This window comes from Oncorhynchus kisutch, linkage group LG1, assembly GCF_002021735.2.
Source record: "Oncorhynchus kisutch isolate 150728-3 linkage group LG1, Okis_V2, whole genome shotgun sequence".
NCBI classification, from domain to species: domain Eukaryota; kingdom Metazoa; phylum Chordata; class Actinopteri; order Salmoniformes; family Salmonidae; genus Oncorhynchus; species Oncorhynchus kisutch.
Window position 1 is genome coordinate 43,805,417 of NC_034174.2, and position 16,807 is coordinate 43,822,223.

A 16,807-nucleotide genomic window follows, 5' to 3' on the forward strand; every position below is an offset into this window, starting at 1 on the left:
TCACTTATACAGTACCAGTCAAAAGTTTGGACACAGCTACTCAATCAAGGGTTTTCTTTATTTTTACTATTTTCTACATTGTAGAATAATATTGAAGACATCAACTATGAAATAACACATATGGAATCATGTAGTAACAAAAAAAGTCTTCAACAAATATATTTTATGTTTGAGATTCTTCAAAGTAGCCACCCTTTGCCTTGATTACAGCTTACCACACTCTTGACATGATCTCAACCAGCTTTATGATGTAGTCACCTGGAATGCATTTCAATTAACAGGTGTGCCCTCTTTAAAGTTAATTTGTGGAATTTCTTTCTCCTTAACGCGTTTGAGTCAATCAGCTGTGTTGTGACAAGGTAGGGGTGGTATACAGAAGATAGCCCTATTTGGTAAAATACCATGTCGATGTTATGACAAGAACAGCTGAAATAAGCAAAGAGAAATGACAGTCCATCATTACTTTAAGACATGAAGGTTAGTCAATCCAGAACATTTCAAGAACTTTGAAAGTTTCTTTAAGTGTAGTCGCAAAAACCATCAAGCGCTGTGATGAAACAGGCTCTCATGAGGACTGCCACAGGAAACGAAGACCCAGAGTACCTCTTCTGCAGTTCATTAGGGTTTCCAGCCTCAGAAATTGCAGCCCAAATAAATGCTTCACAGAGTTCAAGTAACAGCCACATCTTAAAACCTCTTGATACTACCCATCCCGGGTCCGGGAGCATAATCATCATCTGACACTAATTAGCATAACGCAACGGACATAAATATTACTAGAAAATATTCAGATTCATTAAATCACAAGTGAAATATATTGAAACACAGCTTAGCCTTTTGTTAATCACCCTGTCATCTCAGATTTTGAAAATATGCTTTACAGACTGTTACGGTTTTCTTCCGTTGAAGGAGAGTCGGACCAAAATACAGCGTGGTTAATTCGATACATGTTTAATGACGACAAAACACGATCAATACAAAACAACAAATGGAACGTGAAAACCTATACAGCCTATCTGGTGAAATACAAAACACTGAGACAGGAACAATCACCCACGAAACACTCAAAGAATATGGCTGCCTAAATATGGTTCCCAATCAGAGACAACGAGAATCACCTGCCTCTGATTGAGAACCGCCTCAGGCAACCATAGACTTTGCTAGAACACCCCACTAAGCCACAATCCCAAAACCTACGAAAAAACCCATAATAAACACAACACAAAACAAACCCATGTCACACCCTGGCCTGACCAAATAAATATAGAAAACACAAAATACTAAGACCAGGGCGTGACAGAACCCCCCCCCCCCCCCCCAAGCTGCGGACTCCCGGCCGCACACCTAAACCGATTAGGGGAGGGTCCGGGTGGGCGTCTGTCCACGGTGGCGGCTCTGGCTCGGGACGTGGACCCCACTCCAACCAAGTCTTAGTCCCCCTGTAACGCGTCCTTTGATTGGCGACCCTTGCCGCCGACCTTGGCCTAATAACCCTCACCAAGGACCCCACTGGACTGAGGGGCAGCTCGGGACTGAGGTAGAAGCTCGGGACTGAGGGGAAGCTCGGGACTGAGGGGAAGCTCGGGGCTGAGGGGAAGCTCGGGGCTGAGGGGAAGCTCGGGACTGAGGGGTAGCTCGGCACTGAGGGGAAGCTCAGCACTGAGGGGAAGCTCAGCACTGAGGGGAAGCTCAGCACTGAGGGGAAGCTCAGCACTGAGAGGAAGCCCAGTACTGAGAGGAAGCCCAGTACTGAGAGGAAGCTCAGGCAGGTAGTTGGCTCTGGCAGATCCTGGCTAGCTGGTGGTTCTGGCAGATCCTGGCTGACTGGCGGTTCCGGCAGATCCTGGTTGACTGGCGGATCCTGGCTGAATGGCGGATCCTTGCTGAATGGTGGATCCTGGCTGACTGGCGGATCTGGAAGATCCTGGCTGACTGGCGGCTCTAGCTGCTCTGGCTGCTCCATGCAGACTGGCAGCTCTGGCTGCTCCATGCAGACTGGCAGCTCTGGCTGCTCCATGCAGACTGGCAGCTCTGGCTGCTCCATGCAGACTGGCAACTCTGGCTGCTCCATGCAGATTGGCAGCTCTGGCTGCGCTGAACAGGCAGGAGACTCCGGCAGCGCTGGAGAGAAGGAAGGCTTTGGCAGCGCTAAACAGGCGGGAGACTCCGGCAGCGCTGGAGAGGAGGAAGGCTCTGATAGCGCTAGACAGGTGGGAGACTCCGGCAGCGCTGGAGAGAAGGAAGGCTCTGGCAGCGCTAAACAGGCGGGAGACTCCGGCAGCGCTGGAGAGGAGGAAGGCTCTGATAGCGCTAGACAGGCAGGAGACTCCGGCAGCGCTGGAGAGGAGGAAGGCTCTGGCAGCGTTAAACAGACGGGAGACTCCGACAGCGCTAAACAGGCGGGAGACTCCGGCAGCGCTGGAGAGGAGGAAGGCTCTGGCAGCGCTAGGCGGGAGACTCCGACAGCGCTGGAGAGGAGAAAGGCTCTGGCAGCGCTGAACAGGCGAGGCGCACTGAAGGCCTGGTGCGTGGTTTTGGCACTGGTGGTACTGGGAGCTGCCACCGGAGGACTGGTGTGTGGAGGTGGCACTGGATAGACCGGACCGTGCAGGCGCACTGGAGCTCTTGAGCACCGAGCCTGCCCAACCTTATTTGGCTCGATGCCCACTCTAGCTCGGCCAATACGAAGAGCTGGTATGTACCGCACCGGGCTATGCATCCGCACTGGAGACACCGTGCGCTCCATAGCATAACACGGTGCCTGCCCGGTCTCTTTAGCCCCCCGGTAAGCACAGGAAGTTAGCGCAGGTCTCCTACCTGGCGTAGCCATACTCCCTGTCAGTCCCCCCCCAAAACAATTTTTGGGGCTGACTCTCAGGCTTCCATCCGCGTCGCCGTGCTGCCTCTTCATACCAGCGCCTCTCCGCTTTATCCGCCTCCAGTTCTTCTTTGGGGCGGCGATATTCTCCAGGCTGTGCCCAGGGTCCTTTTCCGTCCAATATCTCCTCCCAAGTCCAGAAGTCCTGTGATCGCTGCTCCTCACGATAAACATGGGGAGTTGGCTCAGGTCTGAACCCTGACTCTGCCACACTCTCCCTGAGCCCCCCCCCCAAGAAATGTTTGGGGCTGACTCTCCGGCTTCCTTGCCAACCGTGTTCCCTCGTATCGCCGGCTCCTATCTCCGGCTGCCTCTGCTCTCCTAAGTGCCTCCACCTGTTCCCATGGGAGGCGATCTCTTCCAGCCAGTATCTCCTCCCAAGTGTAACAACCCTTGCCATCCAAAATGTCTTCCCATGTCCATTCCTCTTTTCGCTGCTCCTGCTGTCGCTGCCTGTCACCGCGCCGCTTGGTCCTGTGGTGGGTGATTCTGTTACGGTTTTCTTCCGTTGAAGGAGAGTCAGACCAAAATGCAGCGTGGTTAATTCGATACATGTTTAATGAAGACAAAACACGATCAATACAAAACAACAAACGGAACGTGAAAACCTATACAGCCTATCTGGTGAAATACAAAGCACTGAGACAGGAACAATCACCCACGAAACACTCAAAGAATATGGCTGCCTAAATATGGTTCCCAATCAGAGACAACGAGAATCACCTGCCTCTGATTGAGAACCGCCTCAGGCAACCATAGACTTTGCTAGAACACCCCACTAAGCCACAATCCCAAAACCTACGAAAAAAAACCATAATAAACACAACACAAAATAAACCCATGTCACACCCTGGCCTGACCAAATAAATATAGAAAACACAAAATACTAAGACCAGGGCGTGACACAGACAAAGCAAGACAAGCATTTGTGTAAGTTTATCGATAGCATAGCATTTTGCCTAGCTAGCAGCAGGCAACCTGGTCACGAAAATCAGAAAACCAATCAAATTAAATAATTTACCTTTGATGGGCTTCGGATGTTTTCACTCACGAGACTCACAGTTAGATAGTAAATGTAAGTTTTTCCAAAAATATAATTTTTATAGGCGAAATACCTCCGTTTGTTCTTCACATTTGGCTGAGAAATCGACCGGAAATTGCGGTCACGAAAACGCCGAACAATATTCCAAATTAGCTCCATAATATCGACAGAAACATGGCAAACGTTGTTTATGATCAATCCTCAAGGTGTTTTTCAAATATCTATTCGATAATATATCCACAATTGGCTTTTCAGTAGGACCGAGAGGAGAAATGGCTACCTCTGTATTTTACGCAAGAATCTCTCTGAGAGCCATCAGGTGACCACTTACGCAATATAGTCGCTTACGCTCATTCTTCAACATAAATGCGTAAAACTACGTCAAAATGCTGTAGACGCCTTGGGGAATACGTAGAAAAGGGAATCTGGTTGATAGCCCAGTCACTGCTCAATAGGGATGCATCGGAACACAGAGCTTTCAAAACATGAGTCACTTCCGGATTGGATTTTTCTCAGGCTTTCGCCTGCAATATCACTTCTGTTATACTCACAGACAATATTTTTACAGTTTTGGAAACTTTAGAGTGTTTTCCATCCTAAGCTGTCAATTATATGCATATTCTAGCATCTTGTCCTGACAAAATAGCCAATTTACATTGGGAACGTTATTTTTACAAAAATGAAAATACTGCCCCCTAGTTGCAAGAAGTTTTAACATCAACTGTTCAGAGGAGACTGTGTGAGAATCAGGCCTTCATGGTCAGTTTGCTGCAAAAAACACTACTAAAGGACACCAAAAAGAAGAGACTTGATCGGTTGGAAATCTGTCCTTCGGTCTGAAGAGTCCAAATTTGAGATTTTTGGTTCCAGCCGCCGTGTCTTTGTGAGACGCAGAGTAGGTGAACGGATGAGCTCCGTATGTGTGGTTCCCACCGTGAAGCATGGAGTAGGAGGTGTGATGGTGTGGGGTTGCTTTTCTGGTGACACAATGACACAATGTCTGTGATTTATTTAGAATTCAAGGCACACTTAACCAGCCTGGCTGCAACAGCATTCTGCAGCGATACACCATCCCATCTGGTTTGCGCTTAGTGTGACTATCATTTGATTTTCAACAGGACAATGCCCAAACTTACCTCCAGGCTATATAATGGCTATTTGACCAAGAGTGATGGAGTGCTGCATCAGGTGACCTGGTCTCCACAATCATCCAACCTCAACCCAATTGAGATGGTTTGGGATGAGTTGGACCGCAGGGTGAAGAAAAAGAAGCCAACATTGCTCAGCATATGTGGGAACTCCTTCAAGAATGTTGGAAAAGCATTTCAGGTGAAGCAGATTGAAAGACTGTCAAGTGTGTGCAAAGCTGCCATCAATGCAAAGGGTGGCTACTTTGAAGAATCTCAAATATAAAATATATGTTGATTTGTTTGACTTTCTTTGTTACTACATGATTCCATATGTGTTATTTCATAGATTTGATCTATTCATTCTTATTCTACAATGTAAATAAAATAGTAAAAATAAAGAAAAACCCTTAAATGAGTAGGTGTGTCCAAACTTTTGACTGGTACTGTATGTGTATTAAAGTAGTAAAAAGTTAAGTATTTGGTCCCACTACACTTTTGTTGGATGCATTTGCTGTTTGTTTTGGTGTGTTTCTGATTATTTTGTGCCCAATAGAAATGAATGGTAAATAATGTATTGTGTCATTTTGGAATCACTTTTATTATATATAAGAATATAACAAAGTGGTGTGCCTGGCAACTACTACCATACCCCTTTCAAAGGCACTTAAATATTTTGTGTTAACCATTCACCCTCTGAATGGCACACATACACCATCTGTCTCAATTGTCTCAAGGCTTCAAAATCGTTCTGAGTGTAGGGGGCAGTATTTTGATGTTTGGATGAAAAACGTACCCAAATGAAACTGCCTATTTCTCAGGCCCAGAATCTAGAATATGCATATAATTGTCATATTAGGATAGAAAACACTCTAAAGTTTCCAAAACTGTAAAAATATTGTCTGTGAGTATAACAGAACTGATATTGCAGACGAAAACCTGTTTTTCCTGAAAGCTCTCTGTTCCATTGCATGCCGTCGCTCCATTTAAAGGGATATCAACCAGATTCCTTTTCCTATGGCTTCCACATGGTGTGAACAGTCTTTAGACATAGTTTCAGGCTTGTATTTTGAAAAATGATCGAGAAAGATCACATCGCGTCATTGGATGGCTGGGTGCCAGCAGCGTTTTGCATGCGCAACAGCTTGGAGCAGACATTTTCTCTCTCTCTCCTATTGAAGAAGCTACAGTCCGGTTGAAATATTATCGATTATATATTGTAAAAACAACCTGAAGATTGATTATAAAAAACGTTTGACATGTTTCTATGAACTTTACGGATACTATTTGGAATTTTCGTCTGCCCCGGTATTTTGGATATAAAAATAACTTTATGGAACCAAAGGAACATTTATTATGTAACTGGGAGTCTCGTGAGTGCAAACATCCGAAGATCATCAAAGGTAAGTGATTCATTTTATTGCTTTTCTGACTTTCGTGACCAATCTACTTTGCTGCTAGCTGTTTGTAATGTTTTGTCTGCTGAGAGAGATGTCCTTACATAAACACTTGGTATGCTTTTGCCGAAAAGCTTTTTTGAAATCTGACACGCCAAGTGGATTAACAACAAGCTACGCTGTGTTTTGCTATATTGCACTTGTGATTTCATGAAAATTAAATATTTGAATTTGAATTTGGCGCTCTGCAATTCAACGGATGCTGATGAAAATGATCCCACTAACGGGATGGGTGCATCAAGAAGTTAACCGGTCTTCTTCCCTTCATCTACACTGATTGGAGTAGATTTCACAAGTGACATCAATAAGGTATTGTCACGGATCCCCCCAGTACTGCTGCTCATTCCGTTCACCAGTTCCGGAGGTCTACGTCACCGTCCTTCATACTTCATTTAGTTTGTTCATGGAGGCTATTCAACCCCATTTTCAAAGATCGTTCTCCCTCCGATTACCAACGACACGGTCCTCCAAAGTATTTAGTCCTCCGACAATGTCATATCAAGAGTGTCTTTTTTAGAATCTGCCACACACATAGACTAAGATACAATTGACAGAAGCCTAGTATTTTATATAGATGTACGGATGTTAGGCGTAAAGACATTATGGCCTATGTGAGCAGACAGCGCCATGGAACGAGAGAAGCGATTTATGATACCATGCTGACCCCATCCTATTTACAAATATTGGTGTTATAAAAAACAGATTACTTGTTTTACGTTTTATTTTATCAGTTTTTTTTGTAGAAATGCCTTCTGCAACATGTAAACTTTCTTGTGCCTTAACAAACGTGTATGCCATCTGCAAAATACGAATAAAATTATAAAATTATGAGCCTAGTTGGTTTAGCCACAGAAAAATATGTCAAACTTCCTGCTAGCAATGATTGGCTGAGGTAATAAGTGGGCTGGGCATGCTGAGAGATGAGTTTGGATTGGTCGGCAATGTAGCATGCTTCGTTCTATAATATGAGCTGGTCAGTATATGTAGGTAATTCTTTCTAACGCTGCTTTTTTGAAAGATATTGCGTAGTAGAACTGCATAAGTGTTGCTCTCCACTTTCTGGAGGACAGAGTTTTTTAAATCAGTGCAATAGAATATGAAAGCTAAGGAGATGGATACTATTCTGCCTTTTGATTGCAAATATGCCAACGGAGTCAGCGAGAACACATAGAAGGCTGTTGTATTAAACAACTGTCTCTGGATTACATCTTCAAGCTAAGGGCAACCATGGCATCTGTGACAAAGAGGGAGAAGCGTCCATCCATGTATATGGGTAAGAGAGTCTAGCTAGCAAAATTTTCAGATGTGACATGTTTCACATTTTGTCAGAAAGTCACTTTCATTTCAAGTTAAATTGTTCTGTTAGGAGCTAGAAAATGTTAGCTGTCTGGCTAGCTATCTAACGTTACATGTATGATCTGTGTAGTAATATTATTTGTATCTCAGAGCAATTTGCATTGCTAGTTATAGCCTAATGTTAGCTAGCTAACGTTTAACTTTGTTAGTTAGCTACCTGAAGATTCATGGACGGTAGTAACATTATGAGTTGGGATTATGGTTCATTGTTTAGCTAGCTAAGCTACATGTCTCAACAAAAGACTCCACTATGCAAGTAACTATTTTAATATAATGTTTATGATCTTACTGCGACAACTGTCGATAGATGTAGCTGGTAAATTTGAGCGCAGAATAACTGACGAATTCACAACACCAGTTGAATATGGCTGTTGTCAGTAAAAGTTGGCAAAAAAGCTTCAATAAATTGTTGCCAGCAGCGCAGTTGCAGTCACCAACGCTCTAGATAACATAAAATCAGCAACCAGCTCTGCTAGGGTGAGTAAAATGGTCAGAGTGAGCTGTTCTCTCATTTGTGTCTGGAAGAAGCTAGCAAGCTAGCCAATGTTAGCCAGTTATTTTGGGTGCTTGACTGCTGTTGTTAGGCCAGAACGCTCAGATCAGATACTTTTCAGATACTTTTCAGCCAGAGCATTCAGTGTGTGGTCTGAATGCTCCGAGAGTGAAACGCTCTGAATTTACAAATGGCCCAAGTGACAACGTCCAGATTAAATTTACAAACACACCTGTAGTATAAGCCAGCCTTTAGTCTTGAAATCTTTGGTTGTTTAGTACATAGCCTCACATCTGAATCCTTAAAGAAATGTGTGGGGCTAATGCTTAAAAGGGTGTGAACGATGCTGAATGGGTGTAGACAAAGAAGAGCTCTCCAGGAGGTACCAAAACATTCAAGGGCCATTTTCGCAAAAGTGAGGTTGCAAGTTTAACTTTCAAAGCAGAATTACTTTCCCATTGTTCCTTAATTCTTTTTTTTTCAATTTTCACCTAAAATAACATACCCAAATCGAACTGCATGTAGCTCAGGCCCCGAAGCAAGGATATGCGTATTCTTGATCCATTTTAAAGGAAATCTGAAAGGAATGTAGGAGAATATAACACGTTAGATCTGGTAAAATATAATACAAAGAAAAAACCAACAGTTCTTTAGAATTTTTTTGTACTATCATCGTCAAAATGCAAGAGAAAGTCCATAATGTATTATTCCGGCCCAGGTGCCATTTAGATTTTAGCCACTAGATGGCAGCAATGTATGTGCAATGTTTTTGACTGATCCAATGAACCATTGCATTTCTGTTCAAGATGTTGTATCAAGACTGCAAAAATGTGCCTAATTTGTTTATTAAAACTGAGCAATGGCATGGTATTCTTTCACTGTAATAGCTACTGTAAATTGGACAGTGCAGTTAGATTAACAAGAATATAAGCTCTCTGCCAATATCAGATATGTCTATGTCCTGGGAAATGTTCTTGTTTCTTACAACCTCATGCTAATAGCATTAACCTACATTAGATCAACCGTCCTGTGAGGGACCCACCGATCCTGAAGAAGTTGATATACCATTTATATATACCATTGAGTCCGTAGAGTCCATATACCATAGAGTCTCTACTTTTATCCAATGTAAAAAAAATGGCACAGTCGGTCAGAATGTATCCATAGCCTATAGGCTATAGTCTACGAAGTGCATGCTCAGAGAAGCATAGAGCCAAGTTATATTTCTAAGATAGATGCTAGAATGGTCTAAATAAAACTAGGCTGGTATTCCAACACTGAGCCCCGCCTGCTCTGCTCTTGCTGATCCCCAAGAAAGGTGTGTGCTGCCTAACCAATGGTTGCGCTGTCTGGGCCTACGGTGGCAGTTCAGGAGGAGAGTCAAAGGCTTCTTCCGAAATTAATTTTAGTTTAGTCTAAAAATTGTACTCTGTTGTGCACGGACTATTCTATAGCCTGTGTTCTGTTCAGCTCGAGAAGAAGAGCACGAAGATGAGAAGGAGGACCGGAGGTCAACTTTGAAAGCCTGCTACTACTATGATTTTATGAAAAACATTATGTTTCTTGCCCATGATGTGTTTATCAGGGGTATTGACCTCACAGTAAGTCAGAATCAAGTAATTTACATTGTGGTGCTGAAACTTGAAGCTGCAGCCACAGCACAATAAGTCAGAAATGGAGAGCTCATGGTGCTGAAAGTAAGCAAATTTGAGTAGGCATCACTAATTTCAACCATCTTCATTTTAATTTACTAACAACAAGAGGGCTTTGTATTGGAGCCTATTTCTTCCTATTTAAGAAATAGGAGGTAGGCCTACCTGTTTGACAGACTAAATTAGGGTATAATGCTGATATATCGTAGATTTGTTGGTCAATTCCTGCACCCAACATGCACCCTTTAAATAGCTTACCTCTGTGTCAGTGAAGGGCTGTTAAGTTAAAACCAGGACTCAAATTGAGGGGGTATGAGAGGGTATGCCATAGGCTTACTTTTTATTTTTTTAAATTGCAAAAAGCACAGGTATTGACAGTTTAAGATTTTTTTTAAATGGATTTGATTACATAAAGTGACCTATAACAGCACTTTGATCAGCAATGCTTTATGCTAGAAACAAACTGTAAAATACCTGTGAAAGATGTGACTCCAATGCATATGGGATATATTTGACTTTCTATAGCGGAGGAGACCTAAATTAGACTTTGCTTGGGAAGTAATCTTCTTCTTTTTTTACTATCAATTGATTAAGCTATTCACTTTATGTACAATAGAAGATGCTTAAACCCAGGCAGCTTTTAGGGAAACACTTGAGACCGTCTCTCTTTGGGTTAAGCCATGGAAGAAGAGTAGCCAGCCGCTAAAACATATATTTTTTTCTGTGTCGGCATGCATACTCTGTCTGGGGTGGAAAGGTAGGCCTAACTTTTGAAAGTACCATGCTCAGATTCCTAATGACATCTCAGATTGAATTATTTGCAAACAGGGACAGTTTAGATGGAGATATATGATATGATAAACACATAGTGTAGGCCTATCTCTCTGTCTATTCTAATTTAGGTAATTTGTGTGGTATTAAAAAATATTCTGCTAATATGTAAAATGATGTAGAATTGCATGACATTTTTATAAAAGGCCATTTTTTTCAGACAAGCAAATACAATGATTGATTCATGCAATGCTTTTAATATAAAGGAAATCTTTCCACCTCTGTTCCACCTCTACTCCAAAGTAGTCTGCGAACCCTCAACCTTCTGGTCCGCAGCCCTGTGCTCAATCAAAATTATTTTTTGCTGAAGGTAGGGCCATCCATTTTCATTTCAGAGAGGTCAAATTTTCACCATGTAAACCTTATAAATAATGTTCACTCCCTAAGAGGAAGGCCATGTTGGTGTCAGTTATTTTCAGTTTATCGTCCAAACTCTATTGCAATGCACTTCATTATTACAGATGTGAGTGCTAGAGGGTGGTAGTCATTGTGGCAGGATGCCTTAGAGTTATAGCTCTACCACCAGCACTCAGATTTACCATTGTAAATGTGTTGAACCTTCAGCATCTACGAGGTCAATTATAACCTAGGTGTGTTCTTCAACCTTCAGGATATGTTTATAGGGTAAATATCAACACTTTGGAGAGAGAGGAAGGTTGGGCTGAAGGTGGGACACCCCAAGCAGGTAGGTAAGTTAATGTAAGCCCCTGGGTAAGGGCAGGGGGAATGCATTTAGAGCTGTTATGAGCCTGTAATAAGAACAGAAATGAGGAGATGGGAGGCCATTTTGGAACTGACTGTTTAGTACAGGCACAGATGGGGGTGTTTAGCGGGGACAGGGGACTGAGGGCCTTAACATGCTCCATAAATGAGAGCAATACCGCAGGCACAGCCATTCCACAGCAAAGCACTCTATCGCTCACTTTCCCACACTCAACCTGGAGGGGAAGGAGACCCCGGTACAACTGGGTTTGACAAAGGGTATAGGAAGGAGAGAGATGGAAGGAGGGGAAAAACAAGAGCTGGGCAGGTTTGAAGGGGCTGATAGGAGAAGAGAGGAGGGAGCAGAGGGGCAGGGTTGTGTGAGTAGTAACAGGAAAGGGTGAGGTAGGAAAGAAAAGGGAGGGGGAGAGAGGGGGAAGCTAGCAAAGTGTAGAGTGAAGGGGGGTCGAGAGGGAAGGATCGGTGGAGAGAGGGATGGAGGAGGGAATGAAGTCTTGGAGAGAGAGAGAAAGAGAGAGAGAGAGAGGTTTTCACAAAGTGTTTGGCAAAGTCCCTCTCAGTCCTGCACAGCCTCTCAAGAGGAGGGACTAGTTCTCACTGATCAGGTAGGTAGGTGTGTGTTGTGTGTTGTGTTTGTGTGTGTGTGTGTGTGTGTGTGTGTGTGTGTGTGTGTGTGTGTGTGTGTGTGTGTGTGTGTGTGTGTGTGTGTGTATTTATGCATGTGTGTGTGTGTGTGTGTGTGTGTGTATTTATGCATGTGTGTGTGCCAGTGCAAGTTTGTGTGTCTATTTTAAATCACCACCTAATGTTATAGAAAAGGAGGAAAACAGAAGATAACGTCTTTTGTTTTTATAGATTTTTTTCTTTCTTTTTTACATTAAAGGACACTTGTTCGACATTTCTCTGCAGAGTGTGCTGGTTTGGCACCAGCGTGAATACTTATACAAAGACTACATTCATGGATATATTCTTCCCTTTTTTTTCCCTCTCTGGACCAATTACTTGATGGAGAAATAGCCCTAAATTCTGTCTCTGCAGTAACATACAGTATTTAACATGCAGTATATCCAGTGTTGAGTCAATATTGCCTGTTGTTTGGCTGATCAGCTGCTCTTTGACATGAGCTCTGTGCTGGGATACCTTTGATTATGGTTGGTTATGATTGGTTATGGTGTTTTGATGTTTCTAGTCATGTTGCAATAGACTGTAAAAAAATGACAGTATCTTATAGTGCAGAGTCCAGTAGTACATTATGGTGCAGATTCCAGTAGTACAGTATGTGTTGCTTTTACAAAGAGGGGCAGAGAAACATCTATCTATTTAATGGAAATGTATGTATTCAAACTCCTAAAAGGAGAGTCCATGGGTCTTTACAATGTGCTCTCATTTCTTTGGGGCCCTTTTCTTGTAGTAGGGCAAGGTTGGTTAGATTTTTCCACTGATATTTGGAGTCTTTCCCAGTTGGTTCAGGTATGTTTTACTCACATTTCCGAACTCTGGGTAACTAATCTGTCTCCTCTCTTTCTCTCCGTCTCTCCTTCAAACTTGTGTGTAAGCTCTTTTCTGTGTGTGTGTGACCATGAGGGGATTGTGTGTGTTCCTCTTGGCGTGCGTCCTGCCGCTATCCCTCGCCTCGCCAGGCATGCAGGACCCGTTCCTCTGGCTGTCCGCCCTGCGAGGTCGTGGTTATGTCGAGGGCTCCCTATTGGCTGACACCACCGGAGGGGAGTGTCCTGCAGAGTGTGACTGCCCGCCCTCCTTCCCCATCGCTATGTACTGTGACGGGCGTGGCTTGACAGCCATGCCCAATGTGCCTTCCAGGATGAAGTATCTGTACCTGCAGCACAATGAGATCTCCGCCATACCAGACTCTGCCCTGGCCAACGCCACCAACCTTGTCTGGGTCATGATGCATCACAATGCTCTGTCTACAGACAAAATCGGCAAGAGGGTAGGTTACTCTACCCAACACAACATGACACTGAACTTCACAAAAAGATGTTCGGAACATGTTCGGAAACCCTGCTCTGCACTGCACTAGGCCTTGACAAATCAAACCTACTTTTATGTTTGAGCAAATGTATCCTTATATTCTAGGTGTTTGCCAAGCTGCAGGGTTTGGAGCGTCTGTACCTTCAACATAATAACCTGACTCGTGTTCCCCCCAACCTGCCAAGCTCACTACGGGACCTCAGACTCAACAACAACAACATCAACAAGGTAACAACACTCAGACTTCTCACCACTACTGGCCCTTCAAACATGTTCATTCATCTGTCTTCAGATGTGTTTATGTTGATTGTAAAGTGGATCCAGAGGTTTTTCAATCAAGTGTCCAAGCTACAGGTAAAAAAAAAAAAAAACACACTCTTGGAAAGACAACACTCATCCTTGTGTCAAGTATGACAGCACCAGGCCTTCTTACTGTTTCTAACAATAATTTAAATACAGCATGTTTTGTTGTTGTTGTTGCCCAGAAGTTTTAAATAAAGTTAATAAAGTTTGTATTTTTGTGAGTGCCTAGATAACACCAGCGGCCCTTGATGGCATGGAAAACCTGACCATCCTGTATCTCCACGATAACGCTCTGACAGATATGGGCACATCTCTGAGGGGTTTGAACTCACTCACTCTCCTTGATGTCAGCGGCAACAAGCTGAAGAAGGTGTGTGTGTGTGTGTGTGTGTGTGTGTGTGTGTGTGTGTGTGTGTGTGTGTGTGTGTGTGTGTGTGTGTGTGTGTGTGTGTGTGTGTGTGTGTGTGTGTGTGTGTGTGTGTGTGTGTGTGTGTGTGACTGTTGATTGAAGCCAGCGATGGCAATCGAATAGACTTGCAAGATTGATTAATTAATTGAATGATTAATTGATCGACTGACGATCCATGTCCAGGTACCAGATAGTCTCCCAGAGCGCCTCCACCAGCTGTACCTGGAGTCCAACGCCATCAGTGCTGTCCCAGAGGGTTTCCTCAGTAAGTTCTCCCAGCTGCAGTACGTCCGCATGGCCCACAACCAGCTGACCGACAATGGCATCCCCCCCAACACCTTCAACGTGTCTGGCCTGGTGGAGCTGGACCTCAGCTTCAACCAGCTGGAGAGGATCCCCCCCGTCAGCCAGACGCTTGAGCACCTCTACCTGCAGGCCAACCACATCAAAGGTGTGTAAAGTGGGCCTGCAAGCAGTAAACACACTCGTGCACGTACACACGCACACCGTCTTGGCTATTAATCGAAGTCGATGATGACAATTTTTTGTTGGAGTTAGTGGAGGGGTCAGTGACTTCATGTGGCTGTGGGGGGTGATGTGGCTGCTGCAGGTGGGACACGTTTTGAGTGATTCGTATGATTCGTATGATTTGAGTGATTCGTATGATGTGATTTCAGCAACACTTTGAAGTTAAACAAACAAAGTTCCTTTTTGTTTGAATGCCAGAATGTAAACAATAGCTCCTCCCCCTCTCTCACTCCCATTCGTCCCTTTTATTTTTCTGTCTCCCTTCCCTCTCTCTCCCTTCCTCGCCATCTCTCCCTCCTCTCTCTCTGTAGAGTTTACCCTGGGGAGTTTCTGTGATGTCGTGGACGTAATGAACTTCTCCAAGCTAAGGACACTGCGTCTGGAGGGGAATGAGATCAGCATCGGGGATGTCCCCTCGGAGTCGGCCCTCTGTCTGCGTCTGGCTAACACCATTGATGTGTAAAGCACCAATTTCACCAGCGGGCGGCAGCATCATCTCACCATCAGAGCATAGTGCAGCAGTCCTTATTTTAGCATAACATTTAAATTCCCCAATCTCACCAAGAAGGGGTAGTAAAGGGCTGTAAAGGCACAAAGGCCCAGGTGCTCCAAGTTTATCTGTTGTTTTATCTCTTATCATTCAAAGGACATTATGATAGATCTCCATATCAGGTCATTTTTCTTTCTCTGAGCTTTAGATGCATAGATCATTCAAAGCATGTTGAAAGTGCTTCTTCCAATGTCAACTCTAGAGGAAAGATAACTTTATATAAGCTACGTGAATATTGTATACTTCTGTGGTGATGATTTCAAAGCCACATGTGTTGGTATATGTGAGTGTGGATGCTCACATTTCTAATAGGATGTGTGTACCAGAGGAAGCAGGTGGGAGGAGCTATAGGAGGACGGGATCATTGTAATGGCTGGAATGGAATCAGTGGAATGGAGTCAAACGTGGTTTCCATTTGTTTGATGTGTTTGATACCATGCCATTGATTCCATTCAAGCCATTACAATGATCCCGTCCTCCTATAGCTCCTCCCACAAACATCAACTGGTGTGTACGTTGTCTGTGTGTATGTGTCCCCATTTGACAGTTACTGTCTTTTTACAATAAATGTTATAATATGATGATGATATGTATGAATACGTATGCAGTTTATTCTCCATAAGCCTTACTGTAAAGAGACTAAGACCACACAAAGGCAGATGAAATGCATGAAGAACGCACTACGCATTCATCTATCCGCCAAAAGTTTTACTTTTGACACTCTTATGGACAAAATTATGGATAAGTGGCAGGTTGACTGTCCATCATTTGAAGAGTTTCATTCCAAAACACTATACATCCATTTCAGAAATGTTAATAAATGATCTTTATTGTTTAACAACACATTTTTGGAGTGGTTAAAAATAAAAAAAAATGACTCGACACGCTGCAATTCCTGCCTCTCCCATCTCCTCATTGGTTTTTAGGAGCATATACCCACATGCCATCTCCTCATTGGTTTTTGCCATATACCCACGAGGGTGATTGTAAGATGAACTGAGGTTCACTCTCCATTCCAGTTGGTTGTGATAATGCGCCTGCGCCTTAAAGTTGGATGCCAACCGCCATATAACGTCCAAAGAAGAAGCCTGTAGGAGGAGAGATTACTAGAAACAAACTCAGTTTACCGTTTTATCTGTGGATTAATTGTTGGAGTAGAGGACCTTGTGCATTTCAGGTAAAATAACAACTCAATGTTTATATCCCAGGACAAAGTAGTTGGCAACAGCAAGCTAGCAAGCTAAATTTCCATAAATGTGTAATGCTTTTCGACCTGACCCCAAATTAATATAGTTAGTTCAGAGTTAGTTTTGATTTTTCAACCTGAGTGTCCTGATCGCGTCTGGTGTAGGGGGACAAAATCAACATGTGCTCAATGGCGCACGTGTGTCTGGTCAGCATCTAAGGGCCAAGGGGAAGGGGTAAAGATTTAATTGGGACTGGCTGTAATACTATTTTGTAATACT

General features: G+C 43.6%; 1 protein-coding gene across 1 annotated transcript; it reads left to right on the forward strand.

Annotated features, from left to right (window-relative positions):
• The first annotated feature begins 12,038 nt into the window (after positions 1-12,038).
• fmoda (fibromodulin a) lies at positions 12,039-16,233 on the forward strand. The gene is made up of 6 exons (XM_020486390.2): positions 12,039-12,164; positions 13,116-13,510; positions 13,657-13,779; positions 14,084-14,224; positions 14,447-14,714; positions 15,103-16,233. Exons 2-6 carry the CDS (start codon positions 13,139-13,141, stop codon positions 15,252-15,254), a joined length of 1,056 nt encoding a protein of 351 aa, XP_020341979.1. The 5' UTR covers positions 12,039-12,164; positions 13,116-13,138; the 3' UTR covers positions 15,255-16,233.
• Positions 16,234-16,807: the final 574 nt, after the last annotated feature.